The sequence below is a fragment of the Zingiber officinale genome, chromosome 2A (assembly GCF_018446385.1).
Source record: "Zingiber officinale cultivar Zhangliang chromosome 2A, Zo_v1.1, whole genome shotgun sequence".
NCBI classification, from domain to species: Eukaryota; Viridiplantae; Streptophyta; class Magnoliopsida; order Zingiberales; family Zingiberaceae; genus Zingiber; species Zingiber officinale.
Genome location: NC_055988.1, coordinates 18,426,898 through 18,454,660, shown reverse-complemented (window position 1 = coordinate 18,454,660; position 27,763 = coordinate 18,426,898). Strand labels below are relative to the sequence as shown.

The 27,763-nt window shown below is 37.0% G+C and overlaps 1 protein-coding gene across 4 annotated transcripts; it reads right to left on the bottom strand.

Moving 5' to 3' along the window:
* Window positions 1–22,179: 22,179 nt before the first annotated feature.
* On the bottom strand, window positions 22,180–26,167 carry LOC122040887 (probable serine/threonine-protein kinase PBL7). Of its 4 annotated transcripts, none has more exons than XM_042600364.1 (5): window positions 25,926–26,167; window positions 24,962–25,188; window positions 23,651–23,840; window positions 23,174–23,568; window positions 22,180–22,767 (listed from the first exon to the last, which is right to left on the bottom strand). In XM_042600364.1, exons 1-5 carry the CDS (start codon window positions 25,993–25,995, stop codon window positions 22,474–22,476), a joined length of 1,176 nt encoding a protein of 391 aa, XP_042456298.1. In that variant the 5' UTR covers window positions 25,996–26,167; the 3' UTR covers window positions 22,180–22,473. The 4 variants fall into 4 exon arrangements, with proteins under 4 accessions (XP_042456298.1, XP_042456299.1, XP_042456301.1 ...); XM_042600365.1 differs by having other exon boundaries at window positions 23,174–23,565; XM_042600367.1 differs by having other exon boundaries at window positions 23,174–23,553.
* Window positions 26,168–27,763: the final 1,596 nt, after the last annotated feature.

Here is a 27,763-nt window from a genome sequence, read left to right as displayed (position 1 = left end):
TCTTCTAAATCCCCGTCTAGAAAGATTGTTTTTATATTCATCTGATATATTTTGAGATTCCATAAAGCGGTTATAGCCAATAATACTCTAATGAAAGTTATTCTTGACACTAGAGAATACGTATCAAAGTAATCAAGGTCTTCTCATTGTCGGTATCTTTTGATTACCAATTTGGCCTTCTACTTATCAATTGTGTTATCTGACTTCATTTTCTTCTTGAAGATCAACTTGCAACCTGTTGGTGCGGGAAGCATCCGATGATCAAACCTATGTTTTGATTATGTCAAAGGGTCCAAAGTTAAGTTGTCTTGTTATTTAACAAGGTTTGTTGAGTTTGCAGGAAAGTCCTAAGTTGTCTTAGGTAAAAGTCCTAGTGGATTCTAGGTAGGTGGAAAACCCTAGGAGGTGGTAACCCTAGGTCCTAGGGGGTGGTAACCCTAGGTGAGGAAAAGTCCTAGCTGAGGTTAGGTGGGTGGAAAACCCTAGGGGGCGGTAACCCTAGGTCCTAGGGGTGGCAATCTTAGGCAGAAAGTCTTGGCGAGTCGAAGGCCTCGGGCAAAAATCTTAGAGTCGGGGACTCTAGGTTGAAGTCCTGGTGTCGCGAACTGGGTGGAAAACTGGACAAGTCATGGAGTGAACGTCCAACAGAAAGTCCTGAAGATTCGGACGTTGAGCAAAAGTCTAGTTGGTCTGGAGGATCAATTTGGCAAACAGGTAAACTCTCCTGAGTAGAGTAGGTGAGAATGCGTTCCCCGATGAGGGAACAGTAGGCGTCGGTTCGACCTAGGATTTCCAGAGGTGAAATTCAAAGTCAGAACGGGACAGTCCGGAGACTATCAAAATTACTTTTATTTGTCTTATTTTATTGTGCTAACTTTATTTTGCAGAGTATTTTTTTGTAGACTAACATGCCTTGTAGGACGAAAATTGCACAAGAAAGCCTCGGATGAACAGTCCCGAGACACCCTCCATGGAGCTTGGAGGCGCTTCGGGTGACTTGGTCGATAGCCTCGCAGCAAGGCACGAGGCCGCCCTCTATGGAGCTTGGAGGCACCCTCTATGGAGCTTGGAGGCGCCCTGGATGCTTGATGGAGGGCACCTCCATAGAGCTTGGAGGCGCCCTCAGGCGGATAAGTAGCGAGGGAAGTAGAGCTTATTGACGTTGCAACTTCGGTGGGGTTGGAGGCGCCCTCCATGCGGTTGAGGGCGCTGTCAACAAGCTATATAAGCCTGGTTCGATCAGCAGTAAGAACAACACTTAAAATTGTGATCCTTCTTTCGTGTGCTGCTCAAAGAACGATCCGATAAAGCTATAACTCAATTCCGACGACCAGAAGCTTCAAGTTTTCCGATTTTTGTTATCGGTATAATTTTCTGTTATTACTTTAATATTGTATTTCAATTTGTAATTTTTCGAATTGATAGTGATTGCCCAAAGTAAACACTCAACGAGTGTGGGTCTTGGAGTAGGAGTCACCACAGACTCCAAACCAAGTAAAACTCTTGGTGTTCGTGTATTGTTTTATTTTTCCGCTGCGTGTTTTACTCTAGCGAACGAATTAGCCATGAGCACTATTCACCCCCCTCTAGCACTTCCAATCCTACACAACCTAGTGATTTACTTCCCGGAGAAAGATCCACAAGTTCCCAAGTGTGATTTCACAAGGTAGATTCTATCTCAGATACAATTGACTCTCTCCAGTGAGGTCCATCAGAAGAACTTACTACTTCTGAGTAACTTTAGGGCTCACTTTCCAATATGAAAGTGATAAAATCTGATTTGTAGGATTTTCTATTGGTATCCTAAGGTTGTTTTGATGTGATTAAACAAGTTATGTTAGGTCTTGTTGTATTTAACCTTGTGTCTAAGTGTACAGAAACTTAGGAGCACAGGGAGTCGAGCAAAAGACGCAGCTAGCGAGAAGGATGGCACGGGAGAGAGCCAACGGGCTCGGTGCGTCTAAGGGATGAGGTGCTGCGGAAGAGTATGCGGGCGGACGAGAAGGAGGCGCGCGACGTTTCCGAGGGACGAGAAGTCGGAGCGAAAGCTTACTCGAGGAGAATGTCAGAAGTTGGGTTCGGGTGAGTCCTATTCCGGATGACCAAAATCTCCCAAGCGAGCAGAGTCGGAGTGGAAGACTCTGACTAAAGCAAGCGGAAGGCCCGGATTGGGAAAATTCAACATGGTTGACTTTCATGGTCCGGGCGCTCAGACTTAGTCTGGGTGTTCGGATCGAAGTTTTATCCGGATCACATTTGACGGCGATCTGTTATGAAGGGGATAAAATTTTATCCCCCTCCAGGTGCCTGAAACCCTTCCAAGCGCCCCGACCAAGGCTATAAATACAACCTTAGTTTGAAAAGCTAAAGACAACAAGCATTCTTACAACAGCACTTGTACGCTTCTAGTTTTTCATTTAGCTTTCTATTTTTGTGCGATCATTGCTGTAAAGAGACTTCTTCGCCTGAAGGAGATATTAATGCGCTCTACTTTCTTGGATTAACAACCTCCCCGGTTGTAACCAAGTGAAAACTTCTGCGCCTCTGTCTTTTTGGTTTCCTTATTCTTTTTTATGCAAGTGTTTATTTAAGTTATAAGTTGAGGAAGGTATTTTTGTTTGGTTTTGTGCAGGGGCTATTCATCCCCCCCTCTAGCCGGCCGCCAGCGGTCTTAACATTTTCTACCCGACCTCTTTTACCCCGTCTAAGCTCAATCTTGACTGGTTCCTCATCATCATTTTCACCTTGTATTTCATATGCCTGTTTTGAGGAGCTAGTTTCCTCTTGGATCTTATATGGAAATACATGCTCGAAGAACGAGTCATTTCTCGATAATATTATTGAGTTCCTATGTATATCCGGTATTTGTGACTCGTACATAAAAAGTGATACATACTGCTGTTATGTGCATATCCAATAAATATACAATCATTTATCTTTTTATCCTTTTCAGATCAGGCAGCAAAACTTTGGCAAGACACCCTCATATTCGTAAATGTTTATAGGATGATTGTCTTCCATTCCACAACTCACAAGAGCTCTTATCTATTTTCTTCCGAGACACCTTATTATAAGATAATTAGTTGTTAACACAGCTTTCCCTCACATGAACTCTGGTAATCCAGAGCTCAATAAAAGAGCATTCATCATCTCCTTTAGAGTTCAATTCTTTCGCTCAGTAACTCTATTTTGCTGAGGAGTATAAGGAGTTGTTGTTTCATGTCTGATCCCATGTTCAACACACAACTCAGCGAATGATGATACATATTCATCGCCTCAGTCACTTCGAATCACCTTAATTTTTTTATTAAGTTGGTTTTCAACCTCATTCTTATGGAGAGCAAATTTCTCCATAACTTCATCCTTACTTTTGAAAAGATACACATACCAATATTTTATGTTATCATCTATAAAAGTAATGAAGTATTTATTCCCATCATGTATTTTTGTTCCTTTGAGGTCGCACATGTCAGTGTAAATTAGCCCAAGTGGTTCGTTGCTTCTCTCAACATGTTGAAAGAATGACTTTGTCATTTTTGCTTCAACACGAATCTCACACTTGTGTTTTGGGTCAAGATGGAAAGTAGGTATGCTTTGCATGCTTATTAATCTATGCAACATATTATAGTTACCATGTCATAATCTACCATACCACAAACATAAAGACTCAAACATATAAGTGGAAGAACTTTCATTTTTATTTATTTTAGGCTTAATGGCCATTACATTAAGTTTGAACATCCCATTAGATACATAGCTTCTACCTACAAATATTCTATTCTTTGACAGTACAACTTTGTCGGACTCAAAAACAATGTGAAAGTCATGCTTTCTTAACAGTGATGCGGACACTAGATTCTTCCAAATCTCCGGAATATACGACACATTGTTCAAAGTAAGGTCCTTACCTGAGGTCATCTTCAGCACCACTTTTCTTTGGCCCATGATGTCCGAGGTTGCTGAGTTCCCCATGAATAGCTTGACTTCTTTAAAGTTGTGGAGTAGTTCTTTATTGCAGAAGACATGTCTTGTGTCTCCAATATTGATCTACCATTGCCGCGGGTTTGAACTGATCAGGTTTAATTTTGAGACCACTACGCAGAGGTCGTCCATTTCTGGTCTCTCGTTTAGGTTGGCCTCCTGCTTCTTCTTTGGCTTTCTGCATTCTGAAGATTTGTGACTGACTCAACCACAATTGAAGGACTTCCCAGAGAATTTCTTGCTTATGCCTCCTTTGGGTCCCATCTTAGAAGTCTTGGAATTCTTTCATTTTGAGTTTTGACCATGCTCGACTACATTGGCTTTCACAGTAGCCTTAGAGAATAACTTTCCCTCTGAACTCTTGTTGTCTTCTTCGATGCGAAGTCTAACAATAAGTTCCTCCACATTTATCTTCTTCCGCTTATGTTTCAGGTAGTTCTTGAAGTCCTTCCAGCCAGGAGGCAACTTCTCAATGATAGCAGTCACCTGGAAAGTTTCACTCAGAACCATCCCTTCTAAAAGGATCTCGTGCAAAATCACATGAAGCTCCTGGACTTGGCTGATCATTATCTTAGTGTCAACCATCTTGTAGTCCAGGAATCGATTCACGATGAACTTCTTGGCACTTACATCCTTCGTCTTGTATTTCTTGTCCAGGGACTCCCAAAGCTCCTTAACTATTCTCTTCATACTATACACAGCATACAATAAGTTGGCAAGGTAGTTAAAGATGTAGTTTCGGCAAAGAAACTCAGAGTGAGTACATGCCTCCACTATAATGATGGTTTGCGCACTAGCATCATTAGCACGCTTAGGAGGGTCCTCGGTCAAGAACCGAGCTAGATTGAGCATGGCCAAGTAGAAGAGAATCTTCTGCTACCACCTTTTGAAGTTCAATGCAGTGAACCTCTCTAGCCTTTTCCCATGGTTTATTAGCATAGTTCTAATTGGGGCGAAGGGGACCTTCATGTGTTGAGTTTGTTGCACCTCAATATTTTGTTCTATGACCATCTCAATAGAATAAAATCTGTTTCAACATTATTGGACAATCTGTTGTCGGAGATATTAGGAAAAATTAACTGAATTAAAATTACACAAAATCAATTCTAACTTATCTGTTGAGATGACTTGAGCGGATAATCTCAAGCTGCCAGTGGGGCTGGTTCTGCCAAACTCCCAATAGTTCGAGTTGCGGAGTTGATGCAATGCGTAGTAGAATCGGGAGTTGATCGCTGAGTAAGATACCGAGGCCTGCGCTCATCGTAGTTTTCTTGAAACAGATTTGCCCCATTTTTGACTATGATTCGAGGTTCTTTCGAGTCGTCTATTTCCCATGATACAATGGAAAACCATGCACGCAACCAAGCACTGGTTGTTTGTGACGAACTGAGAATGCACCCGAGTATTATCGCGTGTAATTCAGCCGAATAGATGCACGACTGAGAGAGTTTTTGTGGGAGAACACGGTTGGATAGAGGTTCACTTCCTGCTCTTCCTCTCGCTCTCTCTTTCGCTTATCTTCTGCTACTCTCTATCCTTTGCTCAAGATCCAACCTCCTTATATAGGAGTCCTCACCTTGCCTACAATGAATGATCAAATTATGGTCATTTAATGTCGGGTTTAATATCACAATTAATGGCTTTAATGTCTTTATTAATGTCGAGACGTTACGAAATCATTATTAATGGGTTTAATATCGTCATTAATGTCGAGACATTACGAAGTCACCATTAATGAGTTTAATGTAGTCATTAATGTCGAGACGTTACGGAATCACCATTAATTTCATATTAATGTTTCTGTTACCCTCTTGAATACGTAGCAAAAAGAGATTCGGTGACAAACTATTGATTGGCTTAGGCAAATATTGCCTCGACCGGTCCAACAATCGGCATGCGCAGGTTGTGCTCGCACATGAGTCAACCTTAGTTCAATACAATCCAGGCTCTAGAACCCACAATTACACACCCACTCATGAGAGAGCGTTTCCCCATGCATATATATACAACACCAATGATGCACCATAATTTAAACCAACAATAAAGCCAAGAGATTTCTAATGTGAGACTAATAACCCATGCACAATAGAGTCTTTTCGTCTCCACCTCTTTATTCCATTCAGATTTCTAACACTTTTAAGATTTTGATATTCTTATCCTCGAGCTAGTTATCTCTTTCAAATAATTAATCAGACATCCAAGGATTAAAATCATAACTACGGCAAGATAAAATCACAGCTATGATGTACTTTCTCTAATAGGATGACAACTCTGAAGACATTGGCTACTTAGATAGACGACTAGACTAGTTACCTCTAAGATTAATCAGTTCAAAAAGTTAAATACCTAGATTACTATTTTTCCCAAGGGCACGGTGCAACAGTCAAAAATAGGACAAACACATGGAACAAGAATTTAAATCTCTCACAAGGCCTATCATACACTTACGGTGTTCAAATCACTTATAACACTATACCGTCTGCCAAGACTCATCTTAGCTTCTCAAATTTACTTGTGACGATGAAAATCTTGTCGAACTAGTCACTTCTATAATTAATTTGAAGAGGTACATGTAGGATTAAGTCCACATGGGTGGACTAGATCCAATTGAGTCCACATGAGTGGACTTAATCTCCATAAGGTTGGGCTCACACTTGATTAACACACACACACAACTAATTGCCATTAAAATGACTAAACCCGATTAAGTGATCTAATGCATCATTGTATATAAGGAGGGTTTAGATTAAACGGATGTGAATTCAATGTGTAGATCCAAAACCTGGTTCATTAACATTGATGGACTGTTAATGATGGATGAGCTTTAAGGAGGATAGTCCTGTTGGTTGCTACTCGGAATATCGTACTGGTTCCCCTGTACAAAAATTTTGTACAAGTCCCGAACCTTTCCTAACAATCTATTGTGTTCTTTAGAAATTAAATTTGGAATTGCAAACAGAACTTAACATTATTGATTCCAAATTCAACTTATCTGTTCTTAGAGGTTTAGACTTGGATCGCAAACGATGCTTAACATTATTAATCCAAATCCACCCATGTTACAAATTTGATTAAATATTTATTTCAGAGATCGGCTTACAGGTTAAGATGGCGAGGCATTAGGCCTTCTTGGGTATGTGATCATCCACAACTTCCTAGACAAAGCCTTTCAATGAAATTCAATATTTAATCTCCTTATAGTAACCCTAGGTTTAACCACTAAGAACAATCGAATCACAAGATCGAAAAACAAAAGAAACACAAAATCGAAACATAAATTCGATAGCCTATAACCGTTAGCCTCTTGTGTTTGGTATTTCAAGATCTAAACAAAAGAATAAACTAGTTATGATGTGAAAACTAATAACTAGTTATACCTTTTGTAGCTTATAGACCTCACGATCTTTTGTCGTATTCCTCTTCTTATCTCGGACGTCGTGTGAGCGATGATCTACCGAGATGAGAATCCACCCAGGCCTCCTTCTTCTCCTTGCAAGTTTCAGCCACCAACTATTCTTCAAGGGAAGCTTTCTTTCTCTTCTTCTTCTCTACAAGCAACCAGCCACCAAGATGAAATAAGACCTCTAAGTGCCGCCGGCCTTAACAAAAGGAGAAGAGAGAAAGAAGAGAGGAGAGGGTCAGCCACCACCAAGGAAAAGAGAGGAGAGAAATAATAGATGTCTTGTAAGGTGAGGCACATCTACCCTCTCTTTTATATTCCTTGGTCTTGGCAAATAAAGAAAGTTTTAAAACATAATTAAATTTTCCTTATTTTCCTTGCCAATGTCTAAGAAAGAAAATTTAATTAAAACTTCCTTATAAACCTTTAATGGTCGGCCCCTACCTTGTCCTCCAAACAAAGAAAGTTTTAAACAAAAAATTAAAACTTCCTTAATTGTTTCCGGTAGGAAATTTTAATAAAATTTCTCTTTTAAAATTCCCTTCATGGTTGGTTATAAAAGGAAACTTTTATAAATTAAAATCTCTCTTTTAAAATATGTGGATGGTTATAATAAAGGAAAGTTTTCTCCAAAATTAAAATCTTCCTTTGCAACTACAAATAAAGAAAGATATCAAATCTTTTTAATCTTTTGTAGAAAGCTATAAAAGGAAAGATTAAATTTTTAACTCTTTTTTAAAACCATTGCTTCCACATAAGGAAAGATTTTAAAATTAAAACTCCTTTTAATATTTATGTGGCCGACCACCCTTGCTTAGGCTCCAAGCTAGGGTCGACCACAACTTGAACCCATCTAACCTTGGTTTGGCCGACCCTAGCTTGGGCTCCAAGCTTGGCTTGGCCGGCCACCTTAAGGTAGGTAAGAAGTTGGGTTTGGGTGGATATAAGACTTTATAAATAAGAGGCTACGACAGGGACCGAGAGGAGGAATTGGTTTTGGTCTCTCGATGAACTTGAGCTTCCCGTGTTCGCCTCGAACACCCAACTCGAGTTCATCAATAATAACTCATACCGCTAAAAAGTTATTATTAAACTACCGCATCAATCACATATTACTATATGGGCTCCTTCTTATCATGAGTGTGTTAATCTCCCTGTGTTTAAGATATCGAATGCCCACTAATTAAATGAGTTACTGATAACTCAATTAATTAATATCTAGCTCCAAGAGTAGTACCACTCAACTTTATTATCATGTAGGACTAAGTCCACCTGCAGGGTTTACATGATAATCCTTATGAGCTCCTCAAGGGGACATCATCAACCTAGATTACTAGGACATAGTTTCATTCTATAATCAACAACACGCCATATAAATAATATCATTTCCCAACTTATCGGGCCTATTGATTTATCGAACTAAATCGCACCCTTTGATAAATTAAAGAAATAAATATTAAGTATATGTGTTTTTTTATTATATCATGATTAAGAGTACACACTTCCATAATAATAGAGGTCTTGTTCTTTTAAAGAGTCAGTATAAAAAGAAACTATCTCAAATGGTCCTACTCAATACACTCAGAGTGTACTAGTGTAATTTTATAGTTAAGATAAACTAATACCAAATTACACTACGACTATTCCAATGGTTTGTTCCTATCCATCTTAGTTGTTAGCTACTATTTATAACTTATAAGGAACTGATAACATGATCTTCTGTGTGTGACAACACACACCATGTTATCTGCAATATAAATTAACTGAATAACTACACTTAGCATATAAATGTAGACATTTGACCAATATGATTCTTTATTTCAAAGTAAATATTTACAAAAAGCTATACTTTTAGTATACACTCTAACAAGTCCCTATAGGATGGGCTTGGTATATAAAGGATGAGACTCATGAATTAGGGTAATGTTCTATAGTCTCTTCAACCTCTTCTCTTCCTCATCAAGAGAAAGCTAAGGATTACCGTTGCCCACTCTTGTAGAAGACTTTTCCGCAATAGCAGGAATTCCGGCGACAAGTAAGAGACATTAGCCTTTGCGATGGATTCAAGTTAGTCATTCATGTTCTATTGTTTCGATTTGAATTGAGCTTTAGAGATTGATAGAAGCTAAATCTTGTTATAGATACATCCTCTTGTTCACATATGATGTATTGTAAATCTTACAATTGGTATCAGAGCTTGATTTGACTTATTATCACTTTTTAAGGCGTAAGGATAATTTTTCAACATTTTTGCACAAATACATAAATTTTTCCATTCGATTCCATATGGATGAGCGAAATTGATGTATATTCGTTGAATGTAGTATGGATAGATTAGAATTTAACCTTTGAATCGAGTTTTTTACATTATCTGCGAAGAACGAGATTGACAATGCGATTTTAAGGTAGAAAATCATGTTCAGAATTGGGCGTTTTCTTATATCAATCGATTGGGAAGGTTCCCAATCGATTGAGAGTCACGGATTCACGAACAAAATCGTCTTAAATCGATCCGTTGATCTATTGGTGCTTACCAATCGATTGGCATAAGGTTTGATCGATTGGGATGCTCAAGTTCGTAAAACAGAAGAGGCTGGAATCGATTAGCTGATTGATTGGTGTTTACCAATCGATCGACATAAGGATTCAATCGATTCAGATTGTCGATCGCGATAAGAATTCAGAGGAAAGCTTCCGGATCGATCGACTGATCGATTGAGGGTCACCAATCGATCAGTCAATCGATTGAAGGTCAAACAGAAATCCTCTAGATTGATCGGTTGATCGATTAGGGTCACCAATCGATCAATCAATCGATTGAAGGTTGCAAGAATTCAAACAGAAAGCCTCTGGATCGATCGGCTGATCGATTGGGGTCACCAATCGATCAGGCAATCAGTTAAAGTTAATAGAATCGAACAAAGAGCTTCTGGATTGATTGGCTAATCGATTGGGGTTACTAATCGATTGGTCAATTGATTGAAGTTCATAAGAATTCAACAGAAAGCTGCTGGATCGATCAACTAATTGATTGGGATTTACCAATCGATCAACCAATCAATCAGAGTTCATTGGGTTGTCTATAGAGGATTTCGGATCGATCGACTGATCAATTAGGGTGGATGAACCGGTGAACAAAAGCTTTCTGGATCGATCAGTAGATCGATTCACGTGTGTTCAATCAATCGATCAATCGATTGGCACACGTGTGAATCGATTCACATTTTTTTTAATGATTAAAAAGGTGTCAATCGATTGATATCTGATACCAATTGACTGATAACTGAATTTAGCTAAGTTTTCAGCGATTTTTTCTTGAATTCTTCTTCGCTCTTGCTACCTAATCGAACCTATACTATTGCCAAAACGAGAACTATTAGAGAGGCTAGGAGTACTAGTGTAGAGGGATGTATATACTACTAGAAAACTAGGCTTTTGAGACAAAAATTTTAAGACAGTGACAAAATTCATCTCAAATACTAAGTAATTAAAACAGTAATAATAGACATCTCAAAATTTTACATTGAAACATTAAATTTAAGATAGTATTTAAGATTTTGTCTCAAATTCAATTAAAAATATAATTATATAAGATATTCAAATAAGATGATAAAATAAATATTTGTCTCAAATTATTTTGAATATGATTCATCGGAACAGTAGCGGTAATCGTCACGGACTTTACCATTCCAATTTCAATATCATTTCACAGAATGGTACGTGGGGTAAGGATCCTCTGGTCCAGGATCTCTGGGCTAGTCTTGGTCCCCTACTTATTCATTAGTTGGGTGGGCTGGATCCCACCTATTAAATAGATAGGGTCCAGCCCATACAACTAATAAATGAACAGGGTCTCTTCTGGTTCAAAAAATTTTGGACCAGAGGATCTGGCCTCGTGACGTGTGTATATATATATATATACACACACAATAATAACATAAAAAAAAATACATTTATAAATTTAACTTAATTAAATTTTTTAAATTTTAATTTATGTTTAAACTATTGATAATTTAAGAATTATAAAAATAAATCATATTAAATATTTAATGATGTACTAACCTTTATGGATGTCTAAAATACTAAATAACATAATAATAAAAATAAATAATAAATTTATATATATAGAGAGAGAGAGAGAGGATGATGATATTAATTAAAACTAATTAAAATTTAATCTAATTAAATTTATTTAGAAAAAAATAATAATATAATTAATAATTAATAAGAAAATAAATTTATATGATTATATAGATTTTTTTAAAAATTAAAATGATTTTTTATTATATTATATTTTTAAATAATTATATTTTAGAAAAAATTATTTTATCAAAACTAAAACTAAGTCCTAAATTTCTATTAGCACTGTCTCGTCTTCTCATCATCTCACACGTCGAAACCTAAAAGTCATCATCGTTGTCGTCGCTTCCACCACCTTCATTTCTTCTTCTTCTTCTCGCCTCGTCGTGCCCACCCGTCGCTACCGCTGCCGCCTTCTCGCATGTCATGCCCGCCCGTCGCTACCGCCGCTTCCACCACTTTCTTCTTCTGCTTCTTCTCGCCTTGTCATGCCCACCCCGTGAATTGCCCGATCAAGCCATGCCGGAGCACCTTTGATGTCATTGTCCGATTCATCTGGAGGTAATTATGGCTCTATGTTTATATAGGATATATGCCTCCAACCTTAAATTATGCCTCCGACAGTTTTTTTTTCGTGGATTTTGATATAGGATATTTGACTTGGAATCATGTTTGGCGATGAACCAATAAATCAATTTATATGGTATATCTCTTATGGCCTTTAATGTCATGATACACTTTTAATTTTTTTACAATTTTGTTTGTAGGTATTGAATACTGACAGTTATGAAATTAGAGTTTTATCACATTGGAGAGAACGTTTAGAAAAGGTGCTATTCTTTCATTAGTTAAAATTTAATTGTACTTATAAGTATTATCCGTGTAGTAAATATTTAGTTGTGATCTAAGAAGCAACTTTTTCTTTTATAAATAATTGTTTTTACCAGTAAATTGTTCCTATAAGACCGGTGATATGAAAAAAAGTTAGATTCATTTAAAGAATAGAAATTCAGAAGAATATAGGAGAAAAGTTAATGAATTTTTAGAGTTAGCTTACAAATACGAGACTGAAGATAACAGAATTTATTGTCCATGTTGTGATTGCAAGAATCATTATTTTGTCTCTAAGGTAGATGCTAGGATGCATATTATTGTTAGAGGCTTTTATAACAAATATAGACTTTAGGTTTATCATGGGAAAACTTACAATACTCAACAAACAACCTCATCTTATGGAGGTACAAGTAATATGAAAGAGAAGATGATCTGAATGAAATTGTGCAGGAAATTATTTTTAGCATATTTTAATGTCCAAAAATGATGCATTTTTGGAACCTCTAACATAGTTTTGGAAATTTTGATTTTTGGAGTTTCTTTATCTGGTTATGAAAGACCAAACTACATAAAAAATTGTTTTGATTTTTTTCTTTTTTTTCTCTAGTACTATAGCTAGTTGGTAAAGATGCATTTGCAGAAACAGATAAGATTACCTTGGAAACTGCTAATCTTCTGTGTGAAGGTTATCTTGCCCAGAATGCATTTACTCCATAGGTTGTATTTGACACAATCAGTCATTGGCATAACTTTACCATAATTGTTTTTGTCTCGTCAAGTTATCAATCAACAACTTTTGCAATAGATAGGACAAGTTCTGCCCATTCTACAAATCAGTTTGGATGATGCGTAACATTATTCACTTCAACACTTTGGCGAATCAGGTACTCATCTACTCTATTCTACTAATTTGTAGTAATTTATGATATATTGTTTTGATTATTAGCTTATCCTTGTTGCTCTGATTTGATGCTCAATTGTGACCCCAACATTGTTAGGATCCTTCGTACGGAGGTTAGAGAGGGGGGGGTGTGAATAGCCGACCCCAAATTCGCTTTCTTTCTACAAGTCGAGTTAGCAGCGGAAATAAAACAGTAGAAAGGAAACGGTGAGAAGATCAAACCTCAAACTCGATGGATGTAACGAGGTTCGGAGATGAACTCCTACTCCTCGGCGTGTCCGTAAGGTGGACGAAGCCTACCAATCCGTCGGTGGATGAGTCCCCGGAGAACCGGCTAATACAATATACTCCTTCTGGGTGGAGAAATCTCGCCACAATGTTTCTTGTACAAGCAAGATAGGAGTACAACAGATACAAGAAAGCAAAAAACAATATGAAACACTTGCTTGCCTTTCTTGTTGGTGGAGTGATGAAAGAAAGTGACTCAGCAGCTGGCGAGAATCCATCGAGAAGCTCACGCGAAGCTTCGGTGCGAGCTCAACGATAGCGGTAAGAGCGAAGCTCTAGAGCACAAGAACGAAGTTCTAAGGAGGAAGCGATGGCGGCAACGAAGCCCTGTAGCTTCTTATACTGCGAAGAAAGCGAAGAAACACGGAAGAAATCTAGCCGTTGTCTCGCTAGCTTCAATCGATCTGCGGACCGATCGGCAGGTCGGTAGCCGATTCAGTTCCGTCCCTGATCGGTCGATCGGTCCATGGACCGATCGGGGACGGAACGGCCAGGATCGGTCGGGAACCTCTGATCGGTCCGTAGACCGATCAGGCTTCTCTTCTCCGAACTTCTGCGCCTCGATCGTTATGCGATCGGTCTCGGGCCGATCGAGATAACTCTGATAAACTCTTGGATGATTCTTGATCGGTGCGGTGACCGATCAGGCTATCCAGTGTATCACTGGATCGGTCCCCAGACCGATCCAAACTCCCCAGCTCTAAACCTCAGGCTTCTACACCAACATCCGGTCAACCTTGACCTGTTGGTTCATCATTCCTAGCATCTGGTCACTCCCTTGACCTGCTAGAATTCTCCACCAAGTGTTCGGTCAATCCCTTTGACCCACTTGGGCTTTCCTCTTCGTGTCAAGTATCCGATCACTCCCTTGATCTACTTGGACTTCCCAACACCAGATGTCCGATCACCCTTGATCCATCTGAATTTTCCCTTGCCCGGCTTCACTCACCAGGACTTTCATCTAGCTTCACTTACTAGGGTTTTCACCTGGCTTCACTCACCAGGATTTCCAATCTGCCTGGCTTCACTCACCAGAACTTCCAAACTGCCTGGCTTCACTCACCAGGACTTTCCAATCTGCCTGGCTTCACTCACAAGGACTTTTCCCCCGTGCCAAACTCCCTGTTTGGACTTTCCCCGTGCCAAGTCTCCATACTTGGACTTTCCGCGTGCCAAGCTACCTGCTTGGACTTTTCCCGTGCCAAGTCTCCATACTTAGACTTTTCGCGTGCCAAGCTACCTGCTTGGACTTTTCCCCGTGCCAAGTCTTCGTACTTGGACTTTTCCAGTGCCAAGTCTCCATACTTGGACTTTTCACCGAATCAGGTCAACTAGGTCAACCTTGACCTACGTTTGCACCAACAATCTCCCAAACATCTATTCTTGTCAAACATCAAGAATAGAACTTCTCTTCTCGTCAAAACATCGTCAAACATCAAAATACAACTCGAGTCAGGTCAACTCGAGTCGGGTCAACCAGGTCAACCTTAACCTAAGGTTGCACCAACACATTAGTTAGTTAACCTCCGAGTATAATAGATAATTCAGCTTATGATATATTTTACCATTTATATGAAAGAACTGACCAGCTATCATATCCAACTACTAGTCCAAAATACTTGAGCTAAGCTAAAATTAATAGTAGCCCGCCCATCTAAATTTATGAAGCTTTTTTTATCAACCCACAACTCACAAGATAATTTGAATTGTAGCAAGATTTTCTATTACAATCATATATTGGTCTCTTGTTTCACTTTTCAATTAGTAGTCCAAGACTTCCAAACTACTTCCTGTTTTAAATCTTGTGGATCAAGATTTACAGTTGTTGTATATTTTGTTAATTTTTTACTAGGTCGTCGGAGCAGGTTCTGATGGTCAAAAGATCACTTATAGCGTCATCAAGCATCGATTGGGTGACCTCTTCTATCGATTAGTGTAAGTAGTAGACCTTTAAGACCTTATTTGTGTAAGTTGGTTGTAAAGTTGTTGCTAATTGAAGGCTCGATTCTGTTGTTTGCCTTCCTCAGGTCCCAAAAGTTTGAAGACCCTGCCAAAGGTGAGGAAGCTCTTGATACACACACTATTTTTTATTTAGGTTGTAGATAATACTATTTCATATGTATAAAGATTGGGTAACCAACAAGTACATTGGTAGTTGTTTTCACAAGATTTTTTTTTTGTTTTATTAATCATTTTGACAATATAGTATACATATTTTTACGTTGTAAATAAATCTATTTTACAGGTGCAACAACTTGAAAGACGCAAAGACATTGATAAACATATGAACCATCATTTTTATTACGAGATTAAGAGGTTTGTTTAACTTGGGGCGGTTTATGTTGTATATACATAGTTGTAAGAAAGAGGATTATGTGTTAGATGATGATATTTCTTATTGAACAGTTTTCTTTATTGATTTTTCTGGACAGTATATATTCTAAATCATCTTTATCTCTAGTACGAGTTTTTTTAATATTCAGGATTCTGATGAAAGAGGATTATAGAAGTTATTTCCAGATCACGAGGAGTTGTTCTTTAGGCTTTCTCTTCTGTAACTTTTATAGGAATAGTAGTTTTTTCTTATCAAATTAATGATGGATATGTAGATATTTTTATTATTGGATGAATGTTGGCATGAAACCTACTTATTAACTTATAAGTTAAAAAAATACTATAATTTTATATTATGTATATCACTTTTAATTTATGAAGAGAAAGTTTTTCCTTTTGTTTTTAAATGCCAATTTAATAAATCTGATCTAATTAATTTGTAAAGTAAATGTTCTTTTAAGATTGCTAATTTTTATCATAAATGATGCATCTAATAAGTTAAAATATTAGAGACAACAATTTACCGTCTTCACTTCTATTTGAGACGACACATTACCATCTCAATTTAATGTCTCTAGTTTTTTCACAAGATAAGATATAACATTTGAGACAAAAAAACTAACTATCTTAAATATTTTTGAGACAATTGAACAACTGTCTCATCACTGTCTTAAATAGCATTTGAGACAATACAACCGTCTCAATATTTTTTTGAGACTCTTGTATTGGGGATGACTACATTACCGTCTCATCGTCGTCTCAAAAATATTTTGAGACACTAAATTTATAATTTAAGACATATTTTGCTATGTCTCAAAAAGTTTTTTTTTTCTAGTAGTATCCATGCTAAGGATGATTGGCACAAAGGAAAATCATTTTTATGCCGGATATATGTTTAAGGAAGCTCACAAATTAAGCTAAACTTCTTGATCGTGCACAGTGTGTCGGCCCAAAGGAAGGGGCACTATGTGGCCGGTTAGAGGCATTGTGAGTGATGCTAGAAAACATAAACTAACTAAAGAAGCTCATGAATAAGGTATCATGCATATAATGTGTCGGCCCAAAGGAAGGCGAGTTATGTGACAGATGAAGGTGATCATGAGTTACTTGGAGAGTACCAATAGCAAGTTACAATTTAGTCCAAAAATTTAATGTCATGTTGCGCTAGATATCTCTATGTATGCCCATAAAGTTGCATGTTTTATTTTTTGCAATTTTGTTATTGCACAAGATACATGTCTTATTTGCTAAATTGAGCTATGTTCTTTACTTTTGTTCATGTAGTACTCTCAATGTCTGCTAATTTGAATAACATCCCTGTGCTTAATGGCACAAATTTTGGACAATGGAAAGAGCATATTACAGTACTATTGGGTTGCATGGATCTGGACTATGCCTTTAGGCATGATCGCCCTGCACCTTTAACTGATGATTCGACTACGAATCAAAAGGTGAACTTTGACAAGTGGGAGCGATCTAATTGCATGAGTTCGATGATCATGAGAATGTCAATACCAGAATCACTAAGGAGTTCGGTAACTGAGAAGGAGGATGCTAAAACCTTCCTTAAGGAATTAGTAGACCGATTCACCTCAAACAAAAAGGTCGAGACTACTACACTTCTCACAAAGTTAGCATCCATGCAGTACACAGGGAAGGGTAACATTAGGAAGTATATCATGGAGATGTCTAACCTAGTTATAAGACTTAAGGCACTAAAGTTAGACATGCTTGAAAGTGTCCTTGTGAACCTCATCTCGATATTTCTGCCTACACAGTTCACTCCTTTTAAGATTAGTTATAATATTCAAAAGGAAAAATGGACACTAAATGAGCTCATAGCTCAGTGTATATAGGAAGAAGAGAGATTAAGAGGTGACACATCTCAAAGTGCTCACTATGCATCCTCATCTCAATATTCAAAAAGAAAAAGAAGAAGGGTAATGATAAAAGTAAGGGTAAACAACTTGCAATAACTGGAGCTTCAGGGCATAAAGTTCAAAAGCAACAAGATTCAGACCCAACTTGTTTCTTTTGTAAAAAGAAAGGTCATCCGAAGAAGGATTGCCCTAAATACGTCAACTGATGTGCTAAGAAAGGTATACTTCTCAACCTTGTTAGTTCAGAAGTCAACCTAGCTACTGTACCTAATAACACTTGATGGATAGATACTAGTGCAACTACTCACATAAGTGTAACTATGCAGGGTTGCCTCACGAGCCGAATACCAATTGATGCCGAAAGATTCATTTATATTGGAATGGCTAAGAAGGTAAAGTAGATGCAATAGGTGTCTTTAGAGTTTGTTTAAGGAGCAATGTACTTTTGAATTTGGAAAATATTTTTGTAGTGTCATCTTTGAAACGGAACTTAATTTCTATTTTATGTTTGGACAAATCCAGATACACTTGTTCATTTGGAAATGAAAAATTTAGTATTTTTCCAAATTCTATCTTGTACGGTATTGATTCCTTGATTGACAAGCTATATAGATTGGAAAATAACTAACAAAAGTAATAAGGGTCAAGACAGAGTAATAGAGTTTTAGAGCTTATACATACGGATATATGTGGACCATTCCCTAAGGCTTCTTGGAATGGTCAATCATACTTTATAAGCTTTATAGATGATTATTCTCGATATGGATACTTGTACCTTATTCATGAGAAGTCGCAATCCCTGGACATGTTCAAAACCTTCAAAAATGAAGTTGAAAATCAACTTGGTAAGAAGATTAAGACAGTAAGATCAGACCGTGGTGGTAAATACTATGGTAAGTCTGACGGATCAGGTGAACAACATCCTGGGACATTTGTGAATTACCTTACTGAGTGCGGTGTCGTGGCACAATACACCATGCCTGGGACACCTCAGCAAAATGGTATATCAAAGCAACGAAACCGAACCCTCAAGGACATGGTGAGAAGTATGATTGCATTTTCTTTTCTACTAGAGTCTTTGTGGGGTGAAGCACTCAAGACTGCAGTTTACCTACTCAATAGAGTTCCTATTGAGGCAGTAACGAAAATCCCATACGAGTTGCGGACAGGTAGAGCGCCTAGTCTTAGGCATCTACATGTCTGGGGTTGTCCAGTTGAAGCTAGGCCCTATAAGCCTAACGAAAGAAAATTGGACTCAAGAATCGTTAGTTGCCATTTTGTAGGATACTCTGAAAACTCAAGAGGTTTCAAGTTTATAACCCCTTGAGTAAATCCTTTTTTGAGACAGGTAATGCCAAATTCATTGAGGATGGTGGGAGTGATAAAGTTAGGGAAATATCATTTAAGGAGAACATTAGTAATCCTAATATGGTAACTACTAATACAACTGATAGTGAAATGATTACTATTCCACATATAGTTGAAGTTGTACAATCGGAAGGGGTAGTTGGCCATGATATTTTTATGTTACCTCCAATTCATTTGGAAGGCACATCATCTTAAACAGAGGTATTCCCTCCTATGGTCGAGAATGACTCCCAACCATCTCAAATTCAAGTGTCACCAAGAAGATCCATAAGAGAGAGGAGATCCACGATGTCTTGTGATTATGTATATCTCCAAGAGCATAAATTTGACATTGGGTTAGAAGATAATCCTACATTATTTCAAGAAGTCAAACAATGCTCTCATCCAGAAAAATGAATCGATACCATGAAGGAAAAGATGAAGTCTATGGTATACAACGACATTTGGGAACTCATAGAATTGCTTGATGGTGTGAAATCCATTGGTTGTAAATGGATATTTAAAATCAAACGGGATTCATATGGTAATGTCGAAAAGTATAAGGCACACCTAGTCACCCAGGGATTTACTCAAAAGGAGGACATTTATTACAAAGAGACTTTTTCGCTAATTTCGACGAAGGACTCCCTTAGGGTAATCATGGCACTTGTAGCTCATTATGATCTAGAGCTACACTAAATGAATGTTAAAACTGCGTTCTCAATGGAAACATTGAAGAAACTATATACATGATGCAACTGGAGAACTTTGAGTTAGATGACTCAAAGCACCTAGTATGTAAACTAAGGAAGTCCATTTATGGTTTAAAGCAGACATCTCGTCAATGATACCAGAAATTTGATCAAGTAATTTCTTCTTATGGTTTCAAGGAGAATCTAGTTGATTAATGTTTGTACATTAAGTTCAGTAAGAGCAAGTTCATTATAGTTGTTCTTTACATGGATGATATATTGCTTGTAAGCAATGATATGAGTCTGCTGCTAGAAACTAAGTCATTTTTATCCGGTGCATTTGAAATGAAGGATCTTGGTGAAGCATCTTTTGTCTTAGACATACAGATTGTTCGTGATCGTTCGAGGTACACACTTGGACTATCACAGAAGGCCTATATAGAAAAGGTGCACATTCAGTATGACATGCATAATTGTGCTCCCGACGATACTCCGGTGGCAAAGGGTGATAAACTTAGCTTGCAACAATGTTCACGTCATGAACTTGAGATCAAGGAAATGCAACAATTCCCCTATGCATCAACAGTAGGGAGTTTGATGTATGCTCAGGTATGCACGCGTCCGGATCTTGTGCACATTGCGGGAATATTGGGTAGATATTTGAGTAACCCTGGACCAACACATTGGAAAGCTGTAAAGAGGGTTATACAATATCTGCAAAGAACGAAAGATTACATGCTCACTTATCAGAGATCGAATCATCTGGAGATCATTGGATATTCAGACTCAGATTTTACTAGATGCTTGGATAGTAGGAGGTCCACCGCAGGTTATATCTTCATGTTGGCAGAAGGAGCTATATCATGGAAAAACATCAAACAGACGCTAATAGCCACTTGCACTATGGAGGCAAAGTTCATAGCCTGCTATGAAGCTTTCAACCATGGAATATGGATGCGGAATCTTATCATAGGGTTACAGATCATTGGGGGCATCACAGGCCATTGAGGATTAACTGTGATAACAAAGCTGCAGAATTGTATTCCAAAAATAATCGCAGTTTATCAAAATCTAAACACATCGACATAAAATTTTTGGCGGTTAAAGAAAGAGTTCAGAGTGGTCAAATAATGATAGAGCATATAAGGACAGATTTCATGTTAACAGATCCACTCACCAACCTAAGGTGTTTTATTAGCATGTGCTAAATATGGGGGTTCTTCCTTTTGATGAAGTACCCATTATGTAGAAATCTGTTTTTTATGTGATGCTCTATGTTCATGAACATATAATTTTTGCTCATTGTATATACTGCAATTTTCCTTATATATATGTGTGCATGATTTTGACTTGCTTTGATATATGGATATCATATTTACTATTATGATTTTGCATTTGGTTGTTGTAAATATAATATAGACTCTATTTGAAGTCATAAAGTTGAATCATGATTTACCACTACAGTTTAGCATAAAGTTTTGGTAAATATGATTCAGATCCGGTTTGAGTCATAAAGAGGACTTATTGAGAATGTGCACTTGTAGATCACATTTTGTATCATTCTTGTACTACACATCCACATTTGATCTATGTCGTTAATGATATTAGTACTATGATTACTGTTGGGCATTGTTACAGTTATAGTAGCTATAACTTCTTTAGTCCTGTACTAAGTGATTTAATGGACGAGATTGTTTAAAGGAGTATTTAACCCATAAAGTTTGGCATGTTGAGCTTAACTTAGGGGTTGTGTGGTGTATCAAGAATCAAGTATAGTCCAAGTGGAAGATTGTAGGATTAAGTCCACATGGGTGGACTAGATCCAATTGAGTCCACATGGATGGACTTAATCTTCATAAGGTTGGGCTCACACTTGATTAACACACACACACAATTAATTGCCATTAAAATAACTAAACCCAATTAAGTGATCTAATGCTTCATTGCATATAAGGAGGGTTTAGATTAAACGGATATGGATTCAATGTGTAGATCCAAAACACGGTTCATTAATATTGATGAGTTGTTAATGATGGATGGACTTTAAGGAGGATAGTCTCTATATGATGGACTTGGTATATAAAAGATGAGACTCATGAATTAGGGTAATATTCTAAAGTCTCTTTAACCTCTTCTCTTCCTCGTCAAGAGAAAGCTAAGGATTGTCGCCACCCACTCCTGTAAAAGACTTTTCCACAACAGCAAGAACTCCGACGACAAGTAAGAAGTATTAGTCTTTACAATGAATTCAGGTCAATCATTCATGCTATTGTTTCAATTTGTATTGAGTTTTAAAGATTGATAGAAACTAAATCCTATTATAAATATATTCTTCGTTCATATATGGTGTATTGCAAATCTTACAGTCCATACGTTGATTTAAAAAAAAATGACAGTCTTGCCTTTCGGTTTTCCACTTTCCTCGTCTCTACAGGACGTATCTACAGAATAATCACAAGCACTTGAGTTTACTATATACACAGTTAAATTAGCATCGTCCATAAGTGAGTCAAAAGAAAACAGCAAGCATTGGCCGAGAGACCTCCTATCCATTACACTTTCTTTCGTGTATGTATAACAAACAAAAGAATCACTTTACTAACCAAACTTCTTTTTTCGAAAGTGAGAAACCGATCTGGCATCGAATATGATACAAAACTGACACCAGGCACAAGGGAATTACAAATAGAAGGAACACTGCAATTTTAACGGATAGCATGTCTGCTTGGCTTCTGCTCAGTATCCTCCTACCTTCTTCTCGCTTGCTTTTCTTGTTCGAGGAGGCGTGCCGGGCGCAGATATACGAGATGCATTCTGGTTCAGTTGGCTTTCAGGGTTGTAAGTTTGTGAAGCAAGGTATGTGAGAGCTGTTACAACATCAGCTATGAGGGGCCGCATTGCAGGCTGCTCCTGTACACACATTGCAGCAACAGCAAGTGCCTGAAATAAAGCCCTTGGAGGATACTGACCTTGAAGCACTGGATCGACTACCTGTGCGAATTTTCTCCTGTCTTTGAACAATGGTCTTGCCTGCATTATGAATACGAGGTTTTAGAGGGAAAGTAAGGGGACGAAGAACTCAGTAGTTCTCTTTGGCTGACAGGAAGAAAAAGCTTTATCTCCCTATTTTATCTGTAAGGATCAATAAAGAGTTCTTAGTTTCGAGAATCACCAAAGCTGCATTCCTCTTTGGTACAATTTGTAACCAGAAATGCTTTTCAAAACACTAACTAGATACCCTCTGAATTTTCTTAAAACAGGAAAAGGTTTAAGGGGATGGATGAGAAGAACATAAAGACTGAAATTTGAAGCAATAATCCTTTTAGGTTTTAACTTAAACCTGAGAAATAGATGAAAATGTGTTAATTGGAAAAGCAATAGTCAGCGATGGAAACAAGAAGGGACGTTGAAAACAACTGCATTCAGAAGTCCTCACCCATGCAACAAGATTGTGCTCTGCAGCAGTTCTGGAATTGTCAATGGCCTTTCTTCCAGTAATAAGCTCTAAAAGAACAACTCCGAAGCTATAAATGTCTGATTTTAGTGTCAGCTGCCCTGTCATTGCATATTCAGGTGCACAATATCCATATGTACCCATCACCCTAGTTGATACATGAGTGTCATCACCAACAGGACCAAGTTTTGCCAAGCCAAAATCTGACAACTTGGGATGATAACCCTCATCAAGTAAAATGTTGGGGCATTTGAAATCACGATATATAACGGGAGGGTTGGCTTTGTCATGTAAATACTCTAATCCTTTTGCTGCACCAGCTGCTATTTTCATTCGCGTATTCCAATCAAGCCACTTCTTATCTGGAGATAGGTCTGCTGTAACCATATTAGTATTTCACAGTAGAAAGAACTTATATCTAACAGTTGCAGATATGACTACAAGATTGTAAGTGAGTACCATGAAGATGATCTTCCAGGGATCCCAAAGGCATATACTCATAGACCAAAAGCCTTTGATCTCCTTCGGCACAATAACCAATCAGATTAACAAGGTTTGGGTGATGGAGTAGGCCCAACATAAGAACTTCAACAAGAAATTCCCTGTTTCCTTGCATGCCATTACGATTAAGTTGCTTTATTGCCACAATCTGTTGAAATGATGTGTACATGTTCATAAGCTTTTAACCACCAAGCAATTAAGTATTTTTGCATTTGAAGAAATATTTTCTCGACCATAATAGAGACCAAAGAAAACTTGGATAGTAATGATAAAGCATAACAAAATTCATTTAGATATAGATGAAGTTATAGTAGGGGATCAAACCCAATAGTGTAGGAGGATTTCTTAGAAAAGGCTTGGTGATTGATGTTCTTGACCATAATAATGAATATGAAAATGCATTCTTTTCTTTTTAGTTGGAGGATATACAATTTATATATTTTGGAATTTCCTAAATGGATAATGATTGTCATCACAGTTTGAACCATGCCAGAGTTCTTTCACTGGAACAATATAGTTTTGATACCATATTGTGCCCCGCCAATATGATTCCAATACTTATTTACTTTTAAATATGAAAATATATCAATTAAAAATATCACTAATAATTGAGAGAGAGTAATAAGTTACATATTATTACAAGAATTTCAATCACTTTGTTTATAGAGTTACCAATATAAACAAATTATATTTTTTTTAGTTTTCCTTTTTAGTTTTTTTTTTAATGAAATTTGATAAGCATTTCTACTTGTTTCTTTTCTAAGAAGTAGGAACTCGCCAGCTAACTGAAAAAAAAAAAAAAAAAACTTCACTGTGTATAAGATGTGTATTTCACATTTAGAAGGTAGGCATGTGCTAAATTTATATTCATGTAATTCTATTTTTATAAGAAATGCTTCAGTTAACTAGTATGAAGTCTTCATACATATTGTCTCAATATTTACTGTGCTAACACAAATTCTCCACATAATTTCTCGCTAGACTCTGTCATAGACTTTTTTCTAAGTCAATACATACCGTGTATGTGTAAGTCTTGTTCAATATTTCAACACTATCACATATAACAGAAATAACAGTCACACAAACAAAGTATTGCACTAGTGAGTCATCTACATGAAGTTCTTACATAAAATAAAACAATTAAAGCACTCTACTGCTTCTACTGTTGCCACTTACCATTTAAATCTAGTTTTAAGACATTTTCTGCTCCTTGACATGCATTTAACAGAATAAAGGAGATGAGAGAACTGGACCACAGAATGGACTAACCTGATTGCTAATTTCCAACCTGCCCTTATAAACTCGACCGAATCCTCCCTCGCCTAAAAGGCAATCAGCCCTAAAGTTCTTTGTTGCTGTAGCCAGCTCCTGGAATGTAAATGTCTGAGCAGCAATGCACCCTGATCCACTACTTGACATCTCTTGCTTTTCATTAACTGAGGCCCCTTTCCTTGATTTCAAGGATGAACTGGACCTGGACTTGTCTCCTACAAAGTCTACCACAGTAGCATTTATCAACAAATGAAAATAAGAGTTGCAAAAGGTTGATACATGAAATACAAAGCAATGGATGACTACAATGATTCTTGAGTTACAATACTTAGAATTACTATTGAGTATTGAGATTATACATATAGCATGAACCTTGTCAACTCAGAGTTTCACCATCATCGCCTGAAATGCACTTTACCATTTGGAAACAGCAAAGAGGTCAAACACAAAGCACAAGTATGGATTGGAATAACTATGCTGATCCAGAACAGTATGCCAGAGTAGGCAAAATCTAGGCTTTGCAGGATTCAGCAGAAGATTAAGGGTTCAAGCAAAGAAAACTAGACTAGTTCGTCAAGAAACGAAATGGAAAACTGAGAAACCAATGTCAAGCAAAATCATATTGAAAGGCTACATCTGCAACTTTGCCGTACTAAAGAAAGGGTTTTGGGGGAGAGCATCGGGCAATCGATTCCAACATAGGCGATCAATCAACGCCGCCCTTTCTCGAGTAACTCAGCAGGAGTCTGTTTGTACGCGGGAATCCATCGAAGACAGAAAAGGATTGCTCTCAGAAACTAATCCAATTTAAAAAACCAGTCACACAATCAACAAGATGAAACTCGGCAGACACAAAAAAACCTGGGCAAGCATTCAAAGCGCAGAACAAATAACTCAAGAACACAAGTTAAGAGGGGGGAAAAAAGAGAGGAGCTTTTTCATGGATTCGTTTTTCAGATACCCGAGGGAGGCCTGAACGAGTCCTTGACCTCCGTCTTTGGCTGTCCGGCGCAGCCGAAGCAGCTTCCCATCTTCCTCTCCGTGGCTGCGTCCAACTTCGCCTCTTCGCTATAGAATCGGCGAGAAGAAAGAGAGACGAACTCTTGCCCCAGTATCTACTGGGGAATGAGGAGTCTTGGTCTACAGGTCAAAAACAGGCAGCTCAAAATTTGAGTGCCATTGAGCTTGAGGCTTAGAAAGATCAAAACTTCGAATTTGGAGTATATTATGGGAATTTCACATTTGCACACTTGTGTTTTTTTTATTTTTTTAAAAATTTTATACGTCGATTAATTTAGATGTTAAAAAACTAAGAATATGACTGTTTGTTACCTTGGAGCTGGACTCTTGTTTATCTAATCAAACATGTGATTGCTAAATAAGATTTTAATAATATTTGAAGGAAAAAAAAGTATTATGTACTGAGTGGATCAACTCTTCTACACGAAGATGAAGAAGAAGACAATTGACAAGGTGGACTAATTCAAACAACAATAGGTTCTTTTGGTACATATGAACTAATATAATAATTTAAAAGATGGTAAAAGTCAGAAGAGTATTTTTTCTAGAAGCATCCGTCCACTCACTTTTAAATTTAAAGGACGGTCTTATGACGGTTTATATATACTCTTCTATCCTCCATTTCTAATTATTACTTTCCTTCTAAATTTTTAATCTAATTAATGAATTGATCGGGTATCTTATAGTTAGTAAGATTTTATAACTATTAGTTATGACTATTATAATACATGTTTATATTAAAAATATTGATATTATTGTAATTATAATTTTCTATCTCTTATAATATATATTTAACTTATTCAAAAGTATTTACGCTATAACAACTACGATTACCTATCTAAAATCTGAATCGATCGAGTGTGTTATTACAATTATGATTTTATAACTATTACACATTATAATAGTTACGATTTCATAATTATTACAATGCATATGCAAGTTATTCAAAAATATTCATGTTGTAGCAACTATAATTTTATAAATACTACGACACGAATTCAATTATATTCATTTATCATTCACGTTTTAACAGTTGTAAAATTGTAGTTGTTTCATAGCTACTATAATACAGATTTGATTTACTCATCTAACAATCACGTTGTAAGTTTTATAGTTGTTACAACACATTCGACCAATTTAGAATTTAAATTAGAGATAATAATTCGAATAGTACTCAGAATATGAGAGTAAATGTACATAGATGAACAGTGAAAAAATTGATTTTGATTAAAAATTAAAATGGGGCGACATATTTTATTTATTTATTTATATTCTTTAAAATACTAGGATGAAATTAATGGAGAAAGAATATGTTGTAAAAAATAGAACCATCCACTCTAACGGTCTCACACGATTGTCCTTATGATCATATGTGAAAAGATAAATTAAAAAATTATAATTAATTAGTACAGTGAAATTTTTTTTTTTTTTTTTTGGCTTCGCTAAAATTCGAATTCTTATTTTATAATAATAACTTTATCTCATACTAGCTAAGTCAATCCTATCCGAGGGCCAATGGAGGAAGGACATGACTAGATATTAAGATGGCTAGATATTACGAGGATATAAATTTAAAAAATGGTTAGTTTTCTAGTTGGTCATCTACTTGTGATCACAATGATAAATTATATTCATAATTAGGTTAGGTGGCTGAACTACAAGTCTTTTTATTTTGCCAAAAAAAATTCCCAAAGAAATAAAATTAAAAATAAATGACCATCGCTTTCACTGACTATTCTATTATCCAATCAGGGTGGCCTTTTGACTCTGAGGAATGGA